The 20,713-nt window shown below is 33.2% G+C and overlaps 1 protein-coding gene across 3 annotated transcripts in view; it reads left to right on the top strand.

Moving 5' to 3' along the window:
- The window catches only part of MMP16 (matrix metallopeptidase 16), a 313,058-nt gene that overhangs the window by 196,131 nt on the left and 96,214 nt on the right, over window positions 1-20,713 (top strand). For all 3 annotated transcript variants that reach the window (XM_063643386.1, XM_055286708.2, XM_055286709.1), the window contains exons 5-6: window positions 6,312-6,473; window positions 8,445-8,656. In XM_063643386.1, coding sequence (XP_063499456.1) covers window positions 6,312-6,473; window positions 8,445-8,656 — 374 coding nt within the window. The remainder of the gene's footprint in view (window positions 1-6,311; window positions 6,474-8,444; window positions 8,657-20,713) is intronic.

The following is a 20,713-nucleotide window of genomic DNA, read 5'->3' as shown; positions in this document are numbered from 1 at the left end:
AAGAAGCAATGAAAATGATAAAAGCTCTTTGAGCAGCCAAATTGGACTGAGGAAATTTTATGGACTGAATTGTGTTCATAAAAATTTTGTGGTTAAAGCCACAAAATTCATAGGTTGAAGCTTTAACCCTCCAATCTGATAGTATTTGGAGATCAGGCCTTTGAGAGATAATGATTGGATGAGGTCACGAGAATAAGGTCCAGTTAGTGAGATTAGTTTACTTACAAGAAGAAAGACCAGCAAGCTTCCTTTTACTCTCTGTTTACGAAGTGAGTACACACAGAGAAGCTGGGCATTGAAGAATTCAGGAAGAGAGCCCTCGCCAGAACCTGACCATGCTGGTGCTCTGAGCTCAGATTTCTGGCCTCCAGAACTATGAGAAAGTACATTTCTGTTGTTTAAGCCACGCAGTATGTGGTATTTTGTTATGGCAGCCAGGGCAGACTAAAACACTTCCTAAGTTTTAAAATGTTAAGTTTATTATTAGTTCAATGGAAAAAAGGAATACTATTATTACAGATGCCTACAAAGAGCTCCTATGCAGCAGCTGTATTCTTTGAAGGTGGCTTGACAGGGTGGCCATCATCTCCTGGGATGCTCAGTAGAGCCTTGAAAAGATGTTTAGGGCTAAGGAAAAAGTGGAGAAGTGCGTTTTATTAGCACACTAAGTTCTTGGTTGTGGACCTGGACTATATGGAGGCTTACATAAGTTTCTGCTATTTACTGTGTAACTTTGGTCAAGTCCCATTGTCAATGAAAGTCATAGTTTCTCAGTCTGTAGAATGGTAATAATAATAAAACCTAATTAATATGGCAGAGAGTAGATAAACTAACACATTAAGTACCTAGTACTGTACTTGGCACATGTGAATATTAACTGATATTTCATTCTATCACTTGCATAACATATTATAAAAACTATTTTTTTTAATTCTGCAAGTGTTGGGTCATAATAATAGTCCTGTGTACAACAAAAGACTTCAAAGGTCTGAGCATATATAAAAATAAATTGGTTTGTCATCAAATAAATCTCAATAAAATGTATCTGACACATGTAAATGCTACTCGCAAGTGCATTGCAAGAAATTTACTCATCAATGCTAAGTAACTAAAAATGATTACAATAAACATTTTTCATAGTCAAACTATGTCGACTCAATTGGGGGAAAGCACTTAGAGAAAGGACTGAGGGATGGTTCTAGAGTTTGAGGCACTAGGGGAGCAGCCCAGCCTAGGTGGAATGTTGAGGGCAGGGATGGTGGGCAGGGAGAAGGCAAGAGAGAGCACTTTGAGATACTGGAGGCTCCATAGAAGAGCGGTATTGTCAGAAAGAGATGCGTGAAAATCCACCCAAGATCAGCTTCTCTCAGCTTCTGTATTGCAAAGCTATGACCTAAGTCTTTTTAGGTGACCTGTGCCCCCAGGATGTAAATACCAACTCTGCCTCTTATGGGCTGGCTGACTGAGCAAGTTCCATAGCCTCTGAGAGCTTTACTGGTAAAGCAGAAGTAATAAAGTTTAGGTCATGATGTTTCAGTAACAAGTTCAGTGACTTTATAGTTCATAATAGATGCTCAATAAATAGTATTTCTTTTATGTTATTTTTTCAGACCCGTCTATCAGACTTCTCTGGCTCTCTGGCAGGAACCACGTTTTCCTGACCACCAAGAGAGTGACCCTCTTTTCAGTGAAGTACAAAGAGAGTAATAGCATAGGTACAACAAAAGTATCAAGTTTTTCAGATTTGAAAAAACACAGGAGACAAGGAAATAGATGATATATCTACCTCTGGAAATTTTCAATCGCAGACGTTCCTTCAGACCAGGAGTTATACCAAGCCATTTGGGTTTTGTAGAGGGGGTTGGAATGGACAATATTTTAATCTCTTGTTTATTTCAGAAGTGCTATACAAACACTCACCTGCTTCAAAGTAGCTTCCTTTCTACTGTATTTTTCAGTTTTTTCTTAGAATCACCTCTTAATCCTAACCAAATGGAGAGGAGATAGAGTGCTAAAATACCCCATAGCATTTAGAGTGCTAAAATACCCCATAGCATTTGTTACCCCATAGCTAAAATACCCCATAACATAAAAAATTACCCCAAAACCCAGCAACTTAAAACAACAATTTATTATCTCACATGGTTCTGAAGGTTAGAAATCCAGGAGCAGCTTAGCCAGGTGGTTCTGGCCAGGGTTAGTTCAGGGATATCCATGTTGGCCGGGGCCGCACTCATATGAAGGGGATGGAAAATTCACTTCCAAGCTAACTCACATGGCTGTAGAGGAGGCAGGGTTGGGGGAGGAGGGGTGAAGGGGAGAGAGAGATAAGATGGAAGTCATGGATGTATCGTATGACCTCGCCTTAGAAGTCAAATACCATCACTTCTGCCATATTTTGCTGTGGCAAACTGATAAAACCCTGATACAATGTGAGTTTGTCGGAGGCTGGCTCCCACATATCTCTTCAGCTTCTCAACTAGAGAAACCAACTGTACGCATAGTCTGATAGGGCTGCAGGTTGAGAAGACCTATTCCATCCTATCCATCCACTAAGCACTGGAGAAATTTCCACTAATCACATGTTTGGTGATGATTTCTGATTTTTATTTCTAGATATGGACTGTACTATTTTAAGTATTTATATATTTAAAATTAGAAATCTGTTCAAATTTATTCTGTCAGTCTTTTAACCTACAAGTGAATATTAAGAGCATCAGAAGTTTTCAGGGCAATTATGGTATGTGTTACAATCAAGTTATATAAGAAAGGCCAAGTATACACAGATGTAGAGGGACAGAATTGACCTGGGAATTTGGAGAAGGCATCACAGAGGAGATGACTTTGATTTTTCTTTTAAAATATTAACAAGATCTTGCACAATTGACAGAGGCAAGATAGAAGGTATGTATTAGGAAAAAAAATGCTGAGTTTCAACAAGTTTTATAAGACAGCATGCAAAGATAAACTTTGCAAAACTCCAACACTAGGGGAAACTGTAATTCATTGAAACATACATATTTGATAAAAGCGTAAGCAAGGCAAAATATACCAAAATACATTTAACCAAAATGTAAGCAGTGCAATGAGAAATTCAGAACTCAGGGTAGTGATGACCTCTTGAAGGAATGGAGGAGCCAAAGTTTTGGGATCACAGAAACATCAGAGAGAGATTCAGTGATGCTGGTGATATCCAAATATTTTAGTAGGATTATAAATGTTCCATAACAATTTGTATGTGTAAAATATTACATGATCATTTTTTAACATTCAGGATATGTCAGCAGAGAAGACAGTATCTGAAAATGCATGGAAGGGTGAAGGAGCTTGGAATAAAATATAGACATAATTATGACAAAGAAATGACAAATAATTCATTATCCTTCATAATATACAGTTTAGTATTCTAACATTGTATTGGAGTATACAAAAGAGAGGAGATTATAGATACAATTGAAAGCAACAAACTCAAAACTCAAAATCTTGCAAAAGAAGCAAGTACTATTTCTGTATTAAGAACCAAGAGACTGATTTCTCCTTTGTTGCCTGCTTGGTGATAAAATCAAGGCATATTACAATTAAGGATTTTGAATAATGTGAATTAATGATAAGTTACAGCAGCAGTTATTATTTTCATCATTCGGAAAGAGGTCCAGTGCATTTTAATTGTCTGAAGCTCGTCATGTGCCAACAACTTTTGTTCCTAGTGGAATTCAAATCACAGGGCAGTACTTTATTAAACAACTTACCCTTTTAAACTATTGTGAAGCTGCAAGTAAGGTTTAATTACGTTATTGCCAATCATCTGAAGAATGGTAATTACTTGGAGCCCTTGGCCAATGTTTCTGATTAAAAATGCTGTAGAATACTCAACAGGTCATAAGTTCATATCCTGGTCCTATTAATTTTCTTCTAAAGCCTTACTTTATTCCTGAGACAAGGAATGACTCCACCCTTGGAAATGATGCTTAGGAAAAATATGAATGATCTGAAGAGAACAGATACATGAAACAGAATGGCTTTGGCTGTTATGATCTGTTTACTATTATGTCTGTGTTGTCCTTGTCTTTTTGTATTCCTCTTTCTAGCCAAAAAAGGAAAGAAAAAAACAACTGAGACCAAGAGACTATTTTCTTGTGAGAGGTTTGAAGTACCTTTAATAATTCAGCTAGGCTTCTAGCCAAAATTTTAGTTTTGACTGAAAGCAATATTTATCTGCCTAAGAATAAGACTGACTTCCTATGTGTTTAGGAACAGAGCAGGGTCTGTTTTTTCTAGTGAAGGGGACCTGATATGCAAGGAGGAGGGGATGAAGTTTGGAATTTTTTTTTTCCCTGTGAAGATTAAAACAAGATATAATCCCTCTAAGTCCACATCGGGACTTTCTGACCAAGAAGTTGCATCAGTTTTGCTAAAAGAAGGCCAGGAGTATCTGAAGCTATTTTCTGAGTCAGCACCCCTGAACTCTTCTGACTGAGTTCAGGGGTGACTAGCTGTTCATAGTGAACTTGAATACCAATTCCTGAGTTTTCTGCTGTTCATTAGACTGCCTGGGCTTCTTTTGCTCCTTTGTCTGCTTGATAAATCTTTGTTTTGCCATTCGGTCTGCTCTTGGTGAAAATATCCTTTCACTTAGCCCATTGATAGCATACTCCAGCCAAAATTGACCCATATTTTCTGGGTGTGGGCATGCTCCGAAGCTATCCTTCTTCCACTTAACATGTTATTTAGGGTAGCAATAAGCCACATGGTTATCAGATTTGTATTTTAACTAAGGTGTCTCTGATTTGAAATTACAAAGATGTTCATTTTAGCATTGGGATTAGATGTTCCATATCTAAAAATGAATATAGCTTCTTTTCTTTCCAATCATCCTCTCATCTGTGAGTGCCCCCTAAGGCACAGTCCTTAGTAGTCTTCTCCCTAAATTACACACTTCCAAACACTGTCATAGTTATGTAACTCTTCATGAATAACTTCCTCCTTCCCTCTGTTTTCTTTTTTTTTCTTCCTCCTATGACTATGATGTTCCCTAGACAACCCCCAGTAACCATGCTCTGTTAGTATTTTTACTCAGGTAGACCACAGGAAGTACTGTCAATAGCTCATTTTTGGTATGCTAATGTCATATGAAGAGTCAGTCTCATGATCTCATCTATTGCTCTTTGACAGACTACTCCAGAGTGGAAAAAATGTTGGTTATTCGCCTGGCTTTTGGGTTCAAAAAATAGTCTTCTGAAGGCAATTATCATAGTACATTATAAAAGTGGTTGGAAAGGAGTTTTCATAGAAATGATGCTTGAAATTATTAAATATTTGCATTTGTGGCAAGTATTCATGTGAAATATTAGCCTTCATGTTCAACCACATTAAACTTTTCACTTAGAAACATAAACCTTAGAAATGTAACAGCCCCAACTATTTGATACACCACATTGTCCAACTAATTTTTAGCATTAAAAATATAGATGTAGGACCACCTTTTTCTCCCATAATGCATATGGTTATGATGATCCAGGAGTGAACAAAATGTAGAAGTCATCAGCAGGGGGTTGATTGCATAAAATCACACCAAATATCTCTGCAGAGTTTTTACTCAATAGATTTCACTGTACAAGTTTACCACAGGTGGAAATTTTCCGTGATAAACAGCAGCTCTTAAGATAAATGTATTTTGTTCAGATTATGTATGAAAAGATTAGAATTGGTATTTATAGAGCTAGGACTATAATTCTAGTTAGTCTGACTAATAGCCTATAGATTTTATTTTACATTATTGTGTTTCTATATTCTATGCTAGCAAAAAATTAAAGCTTTAGTCTAGGAGTCAGAATATCTTGAGTCCCAATCTCAGCTCTTTGCTGTTCCTGACAAGACTTGTCATCTTCATGCCTTAAGTTACTCATCTGTGAAAAAGTAAGGACGGTATCTGCCCTATATTTTTTACTAAGTTGTTAGAATTATATTAAATGTGAGGCATATAAAAGGAAGATGTTTCACATTATGTGTTTCATAATTAGAAGAGTATTTTGACAGCGGTAGTATCAGTTTCCACTGCTGCTGCTCTTCAACTTTTATTCTTTGTTCTTCCGTTTGGATTCTAAATCTCTCTGACTTTATCACCACCACCTCTTCCCTTGACCCTTTTTGAAAGGGTCAGCAGGAAAGCCAATGATGAAACCATACAAATAGTTGAAGGAAAGAGTTCCTCCTATTTTTCTTGGGTAAAATGTTGATAATACCAAATTGTCCTTTTCAATTCTATATTTGGGTATTAGTTACAATAACTTATGTTCTTCTTGTTCACACAGGAAATGACTTATTTCTTGTAGCAGTTCATGAACTGGGACATGCTCTGGGATTGGAGCATTCCAATGACCCCACTGCCATCATGGCTCCTTTTTACCAGTACATGGAAACAGACAACTTCAAACTACCTAATGATGATTTACAGGGCATCCAGAAGATATATGGTAGGTTACTACTGTTTCAATTTGCTTAATCCTGTAGTGAAGTCCAGAATTTCTGCTATGTTTTCTTCTTTGAGGTAGATGCTCTAAGTATAAGACAGATAACTACAGAAAAAGTATGTAGCTGGCCTACTGGCAAAATTATTCTATCAACTGAATTCTTTTGGCAAAGGTCCCAGGTATCTTAATGTATAGATTATGGGAACCTGTTAAGCACTGATGAAATTTTCTTACTGAGTTTGTTTGAAAAACCTGCAGTTATGGCAAAGTTCTAATAAACTTTAGTTTTTAAAATTCAGGTAAAAATGTGTAATAAATGAATGTAACAAAAACAAAACAGGGAAAAATATAAGACTTTCATATATAAAATGCTGAGACTTTTCTACAAACTGACAGATTAACTCATAGTTTGTGAGATTTGATGTTAGGTATTTCCTAGACAAAACACTTTTGAAGGTCCACAAAATACCCTTATGTGATAGATGCAAGAAATTGACCCCAAAGTCATGTAATGATTTATTGACCTAGAGTAAGAGTTAACAAACAAGGAAGTGAAATTAACAAGTGGTGAAGTTTATTAATACAGAGTACAAAACAAATTTTTAGTATAGTAATGTCATTTTTATTCACTCAATGAATGCCAATTAAGAGAAAAGGGGAAAGACTATTATGCATATTTGCTATAATCCTAACTTCCTCGTACAACCATTGACCTTTATAAAGACATGTATTTCAAACATAGTTGCAAAGAACTTGACATTTATAATTTACATATAGCAAATATGCTTTACTAAATTAATGAAGTGAAGCTTTTATTTTTACAATACAAAGACAAACGTGTGCTATCTATATGTTAATATCCAGTATCCAGAAGATGTCTTTTGCATTTTTAAGCAGTATAGTTTAAGTTCACTAATTCATTTTTGCATTCATTAGTTTTTTTTAATTTTAATAACTCAGTGGTAAGTATTCTCTCAGGGTTAAAATAGATTTGTAAAAAAAGGTCAATTTTTGTGCTGCTCTTTAGTTTGCTGGGATACCAAGAAGAGAGAAATGTCTGACTCAGTGCTAAATATCTCTTATGTTGAATTGAGCTATCCTATGTCTAAGTGTGTGTCATCAGAAATTCTTCTTAAGTGGTTCACTGAAAGAAGTCTCTTTCTCATGACCTCATGAATTAGTAGTCTAGACTGAAGGTCTGCAAAAGAATATTCTTCCCATACCTAAATATTAAGTGCAAACAGCTTTACATTTCTTTTTAAAAACATGAATCTCTTGAGAATGATGCTTAACATCTGTACCAAATTACATGTGTAAACTTTGGCTTGATTTAGAAGCCTCTTTTGAGAAATACTTCCTCACATTAATATTTTACTGGTGGTATTTTAATCAATAGGTATTTTAGATTCACGACTTAAAGGAAACACTCTTCCAGCAAGTTGTCAAAATATTTCATTAGAAGAAAACAGTGAAAATCAGTAAAAGAGTATCAAATAGTTTTGACACATTGGATAGAATAAACTTTGCTTAGTTAACGTTTATCTTTTGGAAATATTTGCATAGAATCATTATCTATCGAAATCTAGGATTAACTTTGTTGGAGCTTACTTACATGGCTCCAGTATTCCTTTTCATTTATTTATTATTTATACACCACCTACTTCCAAAAAAGATCTGAAGGCAGCTTTCCCAAAAATAACTGTGGTGAAGCTATGAAAAATATTATTAAAAATTAACAAAGAAAACCTAGCTACCTGGATCCAGAATCTAGCATGATAAGGACAGTTTCAGATAGACTTGGCAATGCTTTTTTGGGTAAGATATTTTGTTTTTTTCAGAAAATATACGATCTTAAAGACCTCTTAGTTCACTTAGTCTGTGCCCTCTGCTGATAAGTGATTGTTCTCTGTAGCATATTTTCCAGCTCTATTCCAGTTTTAAGTGAGCCAAGCACTGTCCTCATATTTTCAAAAGGTCCACCTGACAAGATTCCTCCACCTACAAGACCTCTACCGACAGTGCCCCCACACCGCTCTATTCCTCCGGCTGACCCAAGGAAAAATGACAGGCCAAAACCTCCTCGGCCTCCAACCGGCAGACCCTCTTATCCCGGAGCCAAACCCAACATCTGTGATGGGAACTTTAACACTCTAGCTATTCTTCGCCGTGAGATGTTTGTTTTCAAGGTAGGAGACTGTGATTTTTTTTTTTTTTAACAGTAGATCAAGTGTCTAGTGTTGCTTTAGAAAACAAGTTCTTATTCATTCTAACACTACCTTCCCAGCCCTCTCACAGTTAGAAAGTTCAAAAAAAGCATTTTAAAAAATAAATGCACAAATGGGCTTAAATGTCTAGCAGAAGATTGCTGTAACGTTCTATTTTGGGAATGCATTCATGTCAGCAGAAGCTAAAATGCCTAAAATGTGAGGGTAAAAAAAAATGCTGCATGTTATGAGGAGATAAAATAGCATAATTTGAATCGTGAATAGGAACTAATAGGGATGATTTGCTTGGAAGCTTAGCCACTTCCAGGCATACTGCAACTATTGTATCTTTGGTTTCCATATCTTTATGAGAGCCCTGTAATTTCATTTGACCACTAAAGCATTGTTTTACAGGAAGAGCATTGATCATTTTGTTTGGAGTCCACGGGTAGCCATTTGAGTTAAATCTCCTCTATGAGTCTATCATTTTGACTTTACATATGAATGTTATTGTTTTGATGTTGTTAGTCAGGCAGTTATATCTAACTAATTTATATTATTTTTTTAAAAGGCTACAAGCTAAAACTAATTTTACATTTGCAAAAATACTTTTAATGTTGGGGTCTCAGAAAATAACACTAATAAACAGTATATCAGAAGTAAATTATGTAATATTGGAAGGTGAATATAATACTGAAAAATAGTTTTCCCCTCAGTATTTGTAAGCCAGTCTTAAAGATTAAGAAAGTAAGTTTGTATGTTGGCAGTAGAGTATTAAAAGAGCCACATTTTGCCAATATTATTTATTTTAAAATAAAACAATGTGCTCTCAGTTTTGGTGGACATAAATCAGTAAATAATCCAATGCTGTTCTGTTTACATACTGTCTATGTAATTTTCTGTCTACCAGAAGGTATCATTTAAAAATACAGATTTCGTATAATTTTAACTAGATAAAATACTCTATTTTCTTTATTGAAAAATAAGATCTGGATTTGATATAATATGCATAAAAGAATCATGCTTTCCAGGAAAAAATCAATGTGTTTCTTCAAGCACATGAATAGATTTTTGAATTCTATAAATGCCCTGTAATACGTAATTTGATATCACCATTCTATTTCAAGTAGTTTAATAAACTTAGATTCAAAGAGTGAGGAAAATCTTCCTTTTGTTATTCATTGTGTTACTCTGTGTTACTCATATTGTTACTCATTGTGGCTAAGCCCACAGCAAGTAGTTGAAATGAACTCAAAGTGCAATCTTTTGTTTATTCTACAAGACACCTGATGAAAACTGAAGGGTTGGCAGAATTTCAACATTGCAGGCTTTATACCTTGATATCATAATAATAACACCAAAGCATCAGCCTTTTCTGAGAATATGATGTGAAATTGACTCTGGGTACATTATTTTTTCATTATTCCTGTCTATCTAAGTAGGTTGCTGATTTCAGAGGAGCCTGGTGTCTTCGTATCTAGTGATCACTTTGAACAGCCTCTTTGCTCTGCGCATTGTAAAAGTTTAGTAAGTGCTGTTGACTAACAAAATAAGGTCCTGTGATCACTGGTTCCTGAAATCAGGAACTGATAAAAAGTGCATGGATCAGACTATCAAGTAGAATGCAATAGCTGCTATTTTCAATATCAAAACAGGTATATAAAAAATATAAGTAAGGCCTGCTTCCCCAAACTCTGAGGTTATCTTGAATTCCTTTATCAAAATCCCTGACAGGACAGTTTCTAAAATCTGCCCAATTTTCATTTTGTCAGTAATTCCAAGAATTATTGCTTTCTTTCTAAGAATAATTTCTCTGGAAGATAACATCTTCTAATAGGCATTTTGTTCTTTGTAATATCCATTTGCCTGGTGAACGTTTTGTCACATAATTTCATACTTTTTGTTTTTATCTCATCTTTGATAGAATGTGTCTGTGTGTCCAGTGTACTTTCCTAGGCATCAAGAATGTGTGAATAGAAACTAGCATCCCTGTCTGCAGAGCTCATATTTCAGGAATGAAGACAAACTTGAACATTAATACTTTTAATACATAAGAGTAAAAGTAATGACACTGAAACAAAGAGAAAGTACTGAAGTCTAATCAAACAAGAAATTTTACTGAGATTGGAGTTGTAATGAATTTTGAGACAAAATTTCTAGGCACGTTAAAGAAGTGGGTGGTACAGCAATAAGTTTGCATATGGAGGGAGAAAAAACAGACATGTTACTATCTAGTATAAAGTGATAAATCTTATAATTCAGACATATGCAACATTGGATAGATGTAAAGAAAGCATGATTGAATGGTATCTGGCTCTTAGTTAATAGTTGTCACAGATTGGATAACCATTATGTGTCTCTGACCTCATAAAAACACTGAAAGATGGATAACATTCTGTTTTACAAATTTAAAAAACTGAAAATCAGAGAAGTTTTTTTGAAACACTTCTAAGAGGTAGTCAGTAGCTGAACACAGGTCTACTTGATTCCAAAATCTATGTTTTCCCCACTAAACTTTTTGCGTTGTTACCTGAAATAATTGAGAAAAGTTTCAAAAGAAAAGTAGACTTTCAACTATACTTTGAAATGGTAAGTATTCAAGAAATACTTATTGCACTTATACTGTAGGCTAGATATTATTTTAGGTACTGGCTACGTAGCAGTGAACAAAATAGGCTACACTTGGGTTTCTTGCAAATTACATTCTATTCTTCAAGGTGGACATGTGGGTGAAAGGCTTCACACAGATGTTCCACTTGTGAATGTCACAGAAGGATGTGAGAACGCTTACATATGACAGAGCCTGGAATTCTGTTTTTCAGTGCCAATGACTGCTGATTGGTCTCCTAATTTCTCCTCTATACTTGCTTAGTCTAGACTGCCTTTACTTCTAAATTAATGTCATTACCCCATATCTGATCTTTCTGTCGTTTCAACATTTCTTCAATATACACATCATTATTTTTCGTATTTTGCTCCTTATTGTCTCTTCAAATATTTTTAGTATTGCTTATTGTTTCATCTCACTCTTATTAATATAAGCTGATTTTCTACTTTTGTTTATTACAAACTCTACACAATTTAGAAGCATCTTCATCTCCTCAACCCTTGCCCACCAACACTTACTTTCTCCTAAATTTTAATGTCTGGGGGTAGCTTCTTGAGTCCTGCCTATCCAAATATTCCCTCCTCAGCATCTTCCTGATGTCCCATCTTCTCTGATTGACTCTCTCTAGTGATTTTTATATTTATTCTCTATATTCAATTAGCATGTTATTAATTTCTATCTTCTATAATTATTTCTTATTAAAATGTGTTCCTCAACAAGATTTTTACTTCTCCAGAGCAGAAGTTGGTTCATGTGACCTTCATAGTGCTCAGTGCTAATGAATAGGGATGTCATTGTAAGAATTGCATAATCAAACTGTGGCCAATATTATTTTTATACAATGATAGCCTAAATGAAATCCCTGAAGCATTTTATTTTGGTAAGTTGTTATTCCTTGCCCAAAGATTTCAATGAGTATTATTTACATAAATTCTATATGTGTGATTTTTAAGCCAAGAATAAAAAAATTCTAGATGTAAGCAAAAGGTAATATCATCAGGTAGTTTTGTTTTCTTGTAAGACGCCCTTCTTTATAATAGGACTTTCAGCATAATGCTTTTTGGTTGTGAGCTTCTTCTCAGAGGATTTGATTTACATTGTACTTTCCAGGCATCCATTTATTTAAAGTGAGTTCACCTAGATATGTGTTTCTGTAGGAGGTGGGATACATACATACACACAGACACACATACATACATACACACAGACACACACACACACACACACACACACACCCTTCTGTCCTTACTCATGAAAAATTTAAGCCTTCAGCTTTATAATCTTTAGAGAATGTAAACCACCTAATCCAAGGAAATGAGAATCAAAACAAAATGCCAAAGAAGAGAGAAACAAAATAACAATAACAAAAGAAGCTTTGTCCTTACCCTAGAAAAGGTGATTTTAATACTACTCCTTGAAGAGTGTAAGCTGTTGTAACAGTTGACAACAGCAAGATCTGATTGTTCAAATGAATACTCTCAAAGCACCTTTGGACTACAAGATAAGAACATTGAATATTTTAGTTATTTTGTTCTGTAAAAAAAAGCAGAAGGCAAGAATTAGCCAAAGTTGTACAGAACATATTTCAGTACACAATATTTCACTATGTATGAATGAATGCATATAGTGGTAACTATATTCTTTTGAAGCTGAAAATAGAAAAAATTGTATACGGCACCAGGAGTTCCTTTAGTGTCAAAAAAGAAAGGATAGTTGCCTTTCATTACTGACCAGTTCTTTAAGAGGAGTAAGCAAAGGCTAGTACTTTACACTAGAACTAGAAAGGTTAATTTGAAGAGGGAAAGCTATCGTGGAACAGTGTTCAAAGAAGTATAGTAAATGTCTTTCCAGTTAATCTAGAAGAGCAAGTCTCATGGCTCTGAGTCAGGAATTTCATCATTTACCCAAAAAAAGTCAAGCCAAAGCAGATATCATTTGTTTTTTTCCTTTGTCTAATTCCTATCTGTTCATTTATCACACACTGTTTATTTTTAGATATGACCATCTTCATTTATGACCACCTTCCTAATTCTACTGAAGAATCATAGTTCAAGTAAATACAGACTATGGCTCAATTTCATTTGCCAAGGTGGTTTTGTTTCATAAACATCACATAACATCTTAATTATTGTAGTATCCCCCAAATTGGTTTTTTTGCTTCCTCCCTTGCCGCCTCCTTTCAATCTGTTGTCAATACTGCATACTGAATGACATTGTAAAACAGTGCATCAAATCATACCACTGCACTGCTAAAAACTCTTCAATACCTGACTTGAATAAAAGCCAAAATTATTTCAATTGCTCACGAGGCTACATGGTCAGCCCATTTCCCTATACCTCTCTGATCTTACCTCCTCTATCTTATTTTGCTCATTTTTACTCACAGAACTCCAGCCACACTTCTCCTCCCAGGTGTTTCTGGAACATTTCAAACACTCGTGGCTCTACAGGCCTTTCCCTGTCAGTACCAAATATTCGCTTATTTTCCAGATTTTTACTGCAGTATGTAGAGCAGCAGAAGGCTTTCATCAGTCTCTATTTCTGTCCAGACTGTCATTTTACAGGTCTACATTGGTCTAGATATATGAAAACGAACTGCAATATGTGTAGAATTTCAAAAACGTTAACTATGGATTATATATATTTTGGCATCTTGTAACCCCATATAGTGGGATGGATTTTTCTCTTACCCTTAGAAAAATTATCTCCCAACTCTCAATTTAGTGGTACAACTTATTCCTGTTGCATAGTTGTATGTCTTTCTTTACATTTAGATAAGATCATCCTTAAACTCTTTGACATTAAAGATAGACTTCGAGTCAGATCCCATTTGCTGTATGCTCCACACAAAGACTGTAGCTATCTTATTCTATGCTGAATTGCACAGTGTCCTGAACATAGTAGACAAATATTGGCTAAGTATATCTGATCTTACTTTCCTCATTTGTATAATGGCTAATAAACTCCATCACAGATGTATTGTAAGCTCAGGAAATGGTAGCTTTTATGTAGCAAAGAAGACTTAGCATTTTTAACTTTTCATCATATTAATTAACTCAAATTCTGATACTATTTGAAATTATTTTTAAAATAACATTGAGCTGAATAAAAATTATAGTATATGGCCATAATTCTCATGATATAAAGGAGGTGAATGAAACAGTTTGTTGTTATTATTCATATCATATCACTTTACTCAATGGAATGATTAAAAACTATTTTGTTGGCAGAGAGTCCAAAAAGTGTTTTACAAACGAAACAATACTTACAGAAATCACACAGCACAGGGTAATTGAAAATTACTTTCAGTCACAGCTTAATTCCATACTGCCAGGAAGTGTCCTGATAATATTAATAGCATGTTGTAATTGGGTCTAGATTCACATAAGACCAAAGGGAGCAATCGCCAAGACACTGAAAGCAGGGAATTAAATAAAGTTTTCCTGTAGTACAAAATCATAGCCTTTTAAATATTTTAGTACACATTTTAGGAAGCAACTGGAATTATATGTAATACTGCATTTTAATGTCAATATTAATTTATTTTTAAAATATTTGTATTTACAATTAGTTTAAAATTTCTCCTTGAAATCTTTAAATGTTTTAATTGACATTTCCTGGCTTCTTAGCTATTAAAGGCAAGTATTAGTCAGTAAGAATGGACTCAGTCACCTGAGTTTCCAATTTTCTTCTCAAGTCACTTTATTTTTGGGTGAGTAAATATTTTGAGCATATATTTGGATACTTGTTTTGGATTCAATAAAATTATTTTCAATGGTATAATGTTTAATATATGCTTTATTTGGAATTTTGGATATATTTTATTATGTACATTTTATTTTGGTAAAATTCCAAATAAGGCATATACAAAATATACATATTTTAGAATTTAGGATATATTTTATTATGTACATTTTATTTTGTTATAAATTTAGAATATAGGCAAGACAATTCCCTATAATCATGCAAAAATGTTTTCTGAAATTATGTTAATTGTGGTTCAATTTAAAAACCCTTTTACTCCACAGTAATATTATCCAAGTCTTTTCCATGTTAAAAATGTCTGTTTTTCTGTCTGTGTTTTATATGTTATAATTTGTCTTTTTTATATTGACATTTTTGCATAGAAGGTGCTTATATTCACAATTTATGCTTCAAAATGCTTTTACATTAATTCAAGATAAATAAGCAAAGCTTCATTTCAAGATTTATAGTGCACATGGAAAGTATTTTATTTTAGGAACTTTGAAAAAATAACACTTTTCTGATTTTTTCTTTCAAATTTGGCACTTGTGAATGTGCCACTGTTGACCTCTTATATTTCTCTAAAGCAAAAATTAGATTTTATTCTTGGTATTCCCTTTTTAAACTTTTAGTTAACTATGTTGAAATTATCATTGTGCTTTGTGGATTATGTGAAGTTATTTAAACATTCACCCAGGTCTTCACAATCTCTTAAAAGCATTTATTTATTTTATCTTTCACAAGACGGTCTTACAAGTATAAATCTTTAAAATAAAACAGGTGTGAAAGCTGTAATTATTTGCAAATTATGTGATAGTCTACCTGAAAAAGTCCATGAAAATCAACAGAAAAAATTAAAACTATTAACACTGTTAGGAAAGACTCCCTAAACCATAGAAAAAAATAAAACTTATCTAATAACTATATAGACTACGTAAATGAAAATATTTTTGACACAAATGAATAACTCATTGGATTACACTTAACTAGAAGAACCTGGCACATTCATAACATTCAATAAATATATATTTAATAAACAATCTTTTTACTTCTAACTCTGTCTTCTCTGCATTTAACCGTCATAAGAGAAGTTGTTGGTTGTCTTGTTCATCTATTCCCAATGCTTAGAAGAGTATTTACAATTAGCACTTCATAATCATTTCTCAATTAAGTGGATCTAATATACAGTATCTATAAACAAAAGCAACAACAGACTTTACAACACACAACTTTACAATACACAGCTTTAATGATGGAAATCTAAAAGAATTGAATAAATGGAGAGATTTACCAAGTGCTTGAATGGAAAAAACTTAATATTGGAAAAGCATTACTCTCCCACATTATTCTACAAAGCAAAAATTATTCCAATCATAACTTCAATGGAATCAGGGAATGGAAACCTTACACTTTAAGATTCTAACTTAGATGTAAAAGGACAGTAATTGACAGTTTTATGAATAGTGTTATGGACAGAATAGTAATTGTAAGTCTTATGCCAAACTTTCAATCCCAGCTCTATCAATCACCACTCCCTGCATACCACAATTGATTTTTCAGTCCTCAGTTTTTCAGGATGGATGCTGTACCTCCGGATATTCCATATTATATAAAGAAGAAAAAAGGTTAAAATTGAAACATATAGTAACTATGTCATGGAAAATAGACAAATGCTTAGTGTCCTTACAATGGCTGGGCTATGTTGCCCTCCTAGATAAAAAGATGCCTGGGTGAGCAGGAATGTTAAATTGTGCAAATTGCTCTCTCAGACAACATCAAGAATTTATTAGCAGGAAAAAAAAGAGGGAGTAGATATTGGTTAGATAGCTAGCCATTTCTCCAACACTTTCTAAAGCTTATTTCTTTATGAAGAGAGTTGCTGATTTTTATGTGTTAGTTGTGTGACCAGTGAACTTACAGAATTCTTCATTATTTTTAATATTTTTTCACCTGGCATTCAGGAATGTTTTTCAGTTTAAATCTTTATACTTCATCTAGAATTTACTTTGGTATAAGGTACAAACAGGGATTTTAATTTTTGTCCAAATTATTAACCTAGCTTTATCCTATTTTTTATTATTGATAAAAGTTTCATATTCCACCCACATATGTTGGAATAATAATATAGATAACACCTATTAAGCACCTAAGATGATTTTTCCATATGCTTTACATGGATTATCATATTTATATTTGACATCATATGAGAAAGAGAGACATTAAAGTTAATTAGTTTCCATATATCAAGCTATGGACAGCTTACCTCTGCATTTCTTGTTTTTATTCTTAATAGTTTTTAGTTTTACTCAGCAAGTGTATTCATATTTTTTGTCAAATGCAGATGAATTTCTCCTAATTAACACCAAAATATATAAAAAGAAACAATCTCAACACAATAGCAGTATAAAATAAAACACCTAGGGCTACACTTATAAAGAAATGTGCAGAACTTCCATGAATAAAAGTTAGAACTTTATTGCAGCACCAAAATACGATTTTGATAAATAGAAAGATGTATCCTATTCTTGATTAAAAGATTCACTCTAATAAAAATTTTTATTCTTTGTATCCATCCTTAAATTCAGTCTGATTCCAATACTCAGGAGAAAATATAACATGAAATATTCAAAATCTTAAAGAATAACAAAATATATAATTTTAAAGATAAAAATAGAGAAGTAATGAAAAGAATTTCCATGTATTTGAATGAAATATACAGTATTGTAAAAAATTACTTTTCCCTGATTATTCTAAAAATTAAAAGTAATTCCACTGAAAGTCCCCAGACTTGAGTAAATGAAAATTATGATATTCATATAAGAAGACTTGATAAAATTAAAATGGCTAATAAAAATAGCACCTTAGTTTTTAACCAGGTAACATAAAAGATTATATAGAAAAATGTAAATGTATAAAAATACAAAAGACTGTACTACTGGATTTTAAAACTTACTGTTATGCAAATTTATTTAAAATTGGATGAGATTTAGAGATTACTAGATAGGACAAATGAACAGAATAGAGTCAGGGGAAAAAAATCTAAGTAAATTCCAAGGTGGATCAACTATTTGAAATGGAAATACTAAACTATAAAAGTACTAGAAGAAAACTTGCAAAATCTTTTGTATTTTGATTATGTGTGTATATACTTTGAAATTGAGTTGTTTCCAAATAAGGTACAGGATTAAAAAGCTATTCGTAATACCTTGATAGATTTAATAACATTTAATATAGACATTTCTACATGGCTGAAAATATTTATAAATCAACTTGAAAAGCAATACACATATAGGAAGTGTTACTTTTAAAAATTATAATGGGCTTATAAATGAAAAAAAGGAAATACACCCAGTTGAAAAATTACATGAAGATAAAGAAATGCATATACATTTTAAGGAATAACAAGTAACACATACTTATAGAAGTATATGCAAATTAAAAATACAATAAGGTTTTTTTAATTCATTATTCTGACAAAGGTCAAAGGTTAATAGTATCTTACATTTGTGAGTATGTGGGGAACTAGCACTGTCATTCTGTTAATGTGAGTATACATTTTTACTACCTTTCAGAAAAATGTTTGATCACCAGGAATCTTTGCCTGGGAAAGGTTTTTTTGAAGATTTACTCTCAAAAGCACTCAAAGGCTGTGTACATAAACAGTCATTTCAGCATTTTTGACAGAAAACTGTAAACAAGGTAAATGTCGAGCAAGAGGAACTTAGTGTTAGACATATCCTAGCCAATGTAATACATTGTTGCTATTTTTAAAGAATGAGGTTGAATCTCCAAGATATATATTTTTAAAGCGAGGTACAGAGCAATTTTTAAACCATGCCATTTAAGAGGGAGAAGTTGGGGAACACATACTTATACCCAGATTCCTATGTATACCCAGATACACACTCATACCCAGATACAAATTGTCCCTAAAACAGATACAAGAAACTGAAAACACTGAGTGTCTCTGGGATGATGATGTATGTAGCCAGAGGTAGGAGAGAAAGTGAAATCTACAATTTAGGTGATTTTAATCTGTAACCATAAATACATATATATACATAACATGTAAATATATATACACATGTATATATATGCATGTGTGTATATATATTTGCATATATACAAATAGATTTATAAATAAAAAATTCTCAAAAGACTAATACTGTAATGTTAAGAACAGTTATCTCTGGATGATAAAATTAAAGATTATTTTTAATATTTTTTTCTTTTTTGTCATGGAGTTTTATTTTTCACTGAACATTTAATCAAGGAAAATGTGTTGTTTTTAATGTTGTCTTTAATAGCAGAGATTTATTTTAATGATGCATCTGTGTCTTTAATCTTTCTTTTGCCTAGAATACTATTGTTGGCATTAATAGAAACACTTTTACATATTCTAGAATTAGGCTCTTCCCCTTGAAAACAAGAATGATTTTGAGAATCTGAAAAGTGTTTTCTTAAGTATTCACTTTTCCCCTCCACCATGAATGAGAGAAGTGACAGGGAGATGGTGGGGCATCCAATTTTCCATAGAACTTATTTGCTTGACATTTGGTTCCAAATTTTTCTGTTTCCATCACTATGCTTCTTACGCTACTTTGCAGTTTCAGAACATTATATTGTGTTTGTTTACATGTCTATTTTAAAGAAACTATAGATAGTATGAACAGCAAATGAGTCAGATTTTAAAAGTGATTTTGAATTTAAACTACAGCAATACTATGTGTTACAACAAACAGGAGAATGTGCATAGTTTTCCAATTTCTAACCCCATGTATAGTAATTCATCCACTAAATAATAAAGTAAAAATTAAAATGAACAAAGATATCTACTGCACCTTTTTGGCCAGTAGGAAAAAATTTTGCAAGCAAACCCAGATTATCCAGTAATATGGTAGTGGTATAGCAAATAATAATAGTCATGAGTTGCCTAATGATAGCTAAGGTAAAAAAAAAAAAAAAGATGAGATAAAAGATAAAAAATGGTACACCTATGTAGTGCACTTGCCATGAGTGGAGCCTGCAGACTGGAAATTCCTTTGGATGCATCAGTGAGTAAATGATGACTGAATGTGAAGGCCTAGGATATTCCTGTACACTACTGTCGACTTCATAAATATTTTATACTTAGGCTACACTGAATTTATAATTTATAAAATAATGAATTAACCTTAGCTTACTGTAACTTCTTTACTTCTATAAGCTTTTTTATTGAAAATGTTATGTGTTTTTTGGATTTTTTTTTCTTTTTAAACTGTTTTGTTAAAAACTAAGACACAAACACTCACATTAGCTTAGGCCTACACATAGTGTCAGGATTATCCTTATCACTGTCTTCTACCTCCATATCTTGTCTCCTTCAGGGGCAATAAAAGTCATGGAGCTGGCATATTATGATAACACTGCCTTCTTCTGGAATACCTCCTGAAGGACCTTTCTGAGGCTGTTTTATAGTTAACTTTTTCTTTTATAAGTAGTTCACTCTGAAATAATGATAAAACATGTAATATGATAAGAATATAAAAATTATTAACATAGCCATTTATTATTATCAAATGTTACGTACTGCGCTTCATTGTATGTGCTATAATTTTACATGACTGGCAGCGCAATAGGTTTGTTGACACCAGCATCACCATAAACACATGAGTAATGCATTGCGCTATGACGTTATGATGGCTACA

This window comes from Symphalangus syndactylus, chromosome 7, assembly GCF_028878055.3.
Source record: "Symphalangus syndactylus isolate Jambi chromosome 7, NHGRI_mSymSyn1-v2.1_pri, whole genome shotgun sequence".
NCBI lineage: Eukaryota > Metazoa > Chordata > Mammalia > Primates > Hylobatidae > Symphalangus > Symphalangus syndactylus.
This window is presented reverse-complemented; position numbering and strand designations above follow the sequence as displayed.